Raw genomic sequence first — 5192 nt, 5'->3', positions numbered from 1 at the left:
GGGGGGGGTGGGATTTTTCATGACAGAAAAAAAACTTTTGAAGCTTTAACTGATTACATCCTTATTCTAGCTTTATATTGGTGTAAGCATGTCTTTCCTTTCGCCAGTTATAGTTAACTTTATTTGGCTAAGATTCTCTCTCGTGTCAATTTCATTCCATCAATGAAATTGTTTCCTATCCAAATTTTTATACATTAGACTTGGGGTAGTTAATGATATGACATGCTGTGGTTACACCTTCTGTGGCATTCAGGTCAATTGGAAGATATTGTGAGTGAAATATAGGATTTGTGGGGGCAGGGTGTTCTGTTGCAAGGAAGTCCTTCATTTTGCAGTACTTTTAGGCACCATTGAATACTTCCAGATGTAAAAAGAGGTTCACCTGTAATTGTTCATAAATTCAACAAGAAATTCTGTTTCAAATAAAAAAAGGGCTTTTGGAACTATTGGTTGCAGTCTCCATACCAATTGGACCTCTCCCTCCATGGCTGTATGATTATTCCATTCACCTGTGAGAGCTCGTCATTCCTAATTAGTTTACACCACATGTATACCCTCAAGCCCAGAAGATCTAATAAAATGTTCAGCGGGAGATATTTAGCTGTTTAATTATTGATCAAGCAGAAGCCTTTTCTCAAGCTCAATGGCCTTAGGGTAAAAAAACAGAACAGTAGCTGGAGATTTGTTGACTACTGAGCATTGGAAAACCATTCCAAATGAATTGTACGATCATTGCTACTTTATGTAAATTGAACTTGAAGTTGGGGTACCATCGGATAAGAGTTTACTATGAGGACCTCTTCAAAAGCTCATTTTGAACTCATAAGGGCACTACGACCTCTTCAATATTATTATTTGCTGGATTGTGATTTCCATTTTTTGTTCATGCAATAACTGCATTTTATTTCTCTTGCATTAATGTTTACTGCTTTTTTGGAATTTTATGCTGTGGGTAGGTAGTTTAGTCTCGACATTATTCTAACATTGAAGCTCAATGGTGAAAATTTTCCTTCCCAGCCTACGGGCAGAGCTATACAGGTGGAAGGTGGTTATGGTGAGCGTCTTCCCTCCATTGATACTAGACCCCCCAGAATTCGTGATTCTGATGCTATAATTGAGGTATTTCATCAATCTTGTGATTGAGCAAAATGACTCATCTTCTTCCACTAATATTAATCCTATAATTCTACTAAAAATTAACTTCAGCCATATGGTTCTATAGATTGTCTTGCAGGACTCTTTGGAAGATAATTCCTCCACAGGAAATTGCACCCCAGACCAACAGAATGATTTGCCAGGAAAGGATTTCAAAGAAGTCCATGAAGCTGAAGATGACAATGCGCAAATTCACAGTGATACTGAATATCCTGACAATTTTTCAGAACCTTATAATAGTGAACTGCAGGAAAAGGGTGGAAGAAGGAAGACATCAATGAATTCTGCTTCTGATAACAACATACACGAAGATGTCAGTTTGCCTTTCGCTTCAGAAGGACCAATGCATGATCCTGCGTCCAGAGGCCATACCCCTACTTACTCTGCTCAGAACTTGGGTACTATTGAGGAAAGGTAAGAACCGTATGGTAAACACCAATCATTCACCATGATGGCTACCGTCAGTAAGTTGATTTTATAGTTTATAATATCAGCATTCAGTTTGAGCCTTTTTTCCATTTCATAGTTAAATGTTTCATTATATAACGAAGTCTTTATTTTTATCGTATTTGACATTTTAGGAGGCTTATGACATACTAGTTTTGAGTTGGGCACACTTACATGTCTCATCTTATTCAAGCTTGTTTTATATGATTTGCTAGCTTGTTGGAGTACTTTCAGGTAGCAGTACGCCATTTTGCATTACAGATTGTTAAATAGTTCCATTCAAGAAGGTTGTCCGAGGTTCTATTAAAGATTTTCATACTAATCCAAATTTTCCATGCTTTTGTTGAAGACTTTTTTCTTCTCTCTCTTCTCGAAGTCATTGGAAATCTTTATTACTTCCCCTGTCTGGGCATTTCTTAGCTCGGTATTGACGTATCTGAAGGAATTTCTTATTTCTCTCCTTATTGAGTACAGGCAGCCACCGGGTAGAACACGTAATAAGTCCCCTCATTCTCCAAGACAGAACTCGCGAGTTAGTAAATCTTCTGACAGTCGGGAGGGATCTGTTGGAAGTTTGAATGGTAAACGTAGTCCACAAGTATCATCTCCTGTAATGGTTGAGGCTGCCCAGGAGTGTAGTGCTGAGGACAAGGATGCTGAACATGATGAGCTCATTGAGGCTGACAGAAATACTGGAATTGATCAGGAGAATGTGAAGTTCATTTCAACCAGCACCACTAATAAAAATGATAGAGATGACGAAGTAATGGAGAATAATGAGAAATTGGGTCCTATAGTTGAACCATCTATATACAAAGAAGATGACGATGAAGACTCGAAGGCTGCAAGTAGTGAAAATAGAAAAACACGATCAGGGAGTAGCAGGGATTATCAGAAATGGCAGGATGGGGTTGAGGAGGAAGTATTTCAAAATAGACGCTCGTCAAGCATGGGGAGTGTTAAGAAGTACCATGATGAAAATGAACAGAATTTTCGAAGAAGAGATAATGAAGACAAACAAGACGAAAGGAACCGAATGGAAGTTAAGGGGCGGAAAGATGCTTATGCATACAGAGACTGGGATCCCAGCTTGGCTCATCAGCATCATTTGAAACCTGATAGTTTTGATCGGCGAAAGGAGAGGAGTAATGCTGAAGCTACTTGGCAAAGAAGAGATGATGATCCTTATTACAGAAAAGCAAGAACTGAAGAAACAAGAAAGAGGGAGCATGATGATGAAACAGGATCTAGGCATAGGGGAAAAATTCGTGAAATGGAGAGAGGTGATAAAGATGACCGCCATCTAACCAAAAAGTTAGATAATGGAAGCTATAGGGCTCATTATGATAAAAGTGTTAGCTCAAGGCATAGGGAAAGAGATGACAGTTTGAAGAATAGATATGAAAATGTGGATAGCTATTATAACAAGAAAAGGGAAGATGATGAACATCTGAGGCGAGATCATATGGACAAGGATGATATCTTGCATAGTAAGAGAGAGAGTAAAAGCCACCGGAAACGGGAAAGAGATGAAGTGTTTGAACCACAAAAGAGAGATGATCTACTGAGAGTTAGGGATAACGTTGGTGATCACCATTCTGTAGGGCACAAAGAGGAGTGGTTGCAAAGAGAAAGAGGTGATAGGCAGAGAGATAAGGAGGATTGGCATAGATTGAAACAACCTCGTGAGGAAAATCTATCCAAGCGAGATAGAGATGAAGGAAGGAGCTCTGTCAGGGGTGGGCACGGAGCCGAAGAGAAAGCATGGGGGAGCCATGTTAGGGTGAAGGATGACAATAAAGTTTCTGAAAAAGAGTACCCAGTAAAAGATGTGGTGCGTCACAGCGAACAAAATAAGAGGAGGGATAGAATAGAGGAGGAAAGTTCTCGTCGAGGACGTGAGGATGTCTATTCAAGGCGAAATCTACCTAGTACTGAGGATAGAAGATCTAGGCTGGAAAAGTCTACTAGTGAAAGACATGCTGTTAATGCTTTTGATAACCAGAGAACATATGATAAGAGGCAAAAAGAGAGCAAGATGAAGAACAGAGAAGTAGATGGCAGCGACTACAATGCTTTAGGTCCTTCCAAGAAAACCCAAGAGAACCAAAACAACCATAGGAGTCAGATGGTATGTTCATGATCTCAATATTTCTTAATTAAAAAAAATAATAAAAAAGCAAAATTTTGGCTCTCTCTCTCTTTTTCTAATAAACTTTATTTGAAATTGATTATTCTATGCATTACTTTGTTTTCGATGATCTGCTCACCATTTGATTTAGCTGTGTGGTTGAATTTCCTTACTGGTTCCTGGCATTCCTTATAAGCTAAGCACTCACTGGTGGTTTAAGTGGAGAGATTTCCTTGTAACTATTGTCTGTTTTCATTGTGGACCTTTTCCTATAATTTTTTGCTTCACTCTAGGCCTTGAAAGGTTCTGATGATCATGGAGAGTTGGAGCATTCAGTTCACCATCATGGGTCTAGAAAACATACTGATAATGCTTCCTCAGGCGATGAGCAGCAAGATTCCAGGCGGGGGCGCTCTAAATTAGAACGTTGGACAAGTCACAAAGAGAGGGAGTTCAATATGAACAGCAAGTCATCATCCGCATTACTGTCTAAAGAAATTGAGAACAACAATGGTGGATCATCAGAAGGCAGCAAACAACCAGATGACTCGTTGAAGGGGGCTGAGGCTGGCGACAACTACCATCTGGCTGAAAAGAAAGATAGTGGCGATCTGGATTCGAAAGGTGGCGCTTCTGATACAAAAGTATTGGAAGATAGACATATGGATACTGTCGAAAAGTTGAAGAAGAGAAGCGAGCGCTTCAAGCTTCCAATGCCAAGTGAGAAAGAGGCTTTGGTGATCAAAAAGATGGAGAATGAAGCACTGCCTTCTTCCAAAAGCGACGCTCCTGCAGATTCAGAGATTAAACCAGAACGACCTGCTCGAAAACGAAGGTGGATTGGTAGTTGATGGTTAAAATAACAAAACTATTTGGTCGTAATTTGTGGCGTTTCTTTCTTTTAAGGGAAGCTCCATATGATAAAAGGCCTCCGAGCCGTGCTCAGATCCATTGAGAATGCAATGCCTCAACTAGGAGTGGCTTCTAAAGGAGGGTGGTACCAAGCAATGAAGGCCTCATCTCTCTCCCTCTCTTGGTCAATATATTATTTTGTAACCATATTATCATCTCCAGGAGCAACTTTTCTACGGTGTTTGTATATACTACCAGCAAGAGATGTAACATTGAATTGATTACCGAAAGCGGCGTAGAATGCGTTTCCAGACACACTTGTATGATTATTGCCTTCTAATTCGTCGTCGGAAAGCGTTCGACTGAGGAACATCAACATGTTTATTTAGGACATCTTAGTCTGAGAAATGTGCTATATACTCAGATTGCCACTAACATTACAATGAAGATGAGATGCACTTTCACAGTTTGCTCATTCTCAAAGTAACCACTTTGACATAAATGAACGAGATCCCATTCTTACTCCACATTTTAGTGTTCTTTTGGTATTATTTTCATAATATAATTGGCACTTATTTCACGTAAAAAAAAAAAAAAAAAAAAAAAA

General features: G+C 39.4%; 1 protein-coding gene across 1 annotated transcript in view; it reads left to right on the top strand.

Moving 5' to 3' along the window:
• LOC111498791 (FIP1[V]-like protein) overlaps positions 1–5051 on the top strand; it is a 12080-nt gene extending 7029 nt beyond the window's left edge. The window contains exons 6-9 of the mRNA XM_023150166.1: positions 1018–1119; positions 1223–1569; positions 2077–3733; positions 4027–5051. Of these exons, the coding sequence (XP_023005934.1) occupies positions 1018–1119; positions 1223–1569; positions 2077–3733; positions 4027–4584 (2664 nt within the window). The 3' untranslated portion in view covers positions 4585–5051. The remainder of the gene's footprint in view (positions 1–1017; positions 1120–1222; positions 1570–2076; positions 3734–4026) is intronic.
• The last annotated feature ends 141 nt before the right edge of the window (positions 5052–5192 follow it).

Source organism: Cucurbita maxima, unplaced genomic scaffold, assembly GCF_002738345.1.
Source record: "Cucurbita maxima cultivar Rimu unplaced genomic scaffold, Cmax_1.0 Cma_Scf00002, whole genome shotgun sequence".
Classification (NCBI taxonomy): Eukaryota; Viridiplantae; Streptophyta; class Magnoliopsida; order Cucurbitales; family Cucurbitaceae; genus Cucurbita; species Cucurbita maxima.
The sequence above is the reverse complement of the archived record's forward strand: the minus strand, read 5'-3'. Positions and strand labels throughout refer to the sequence as shown.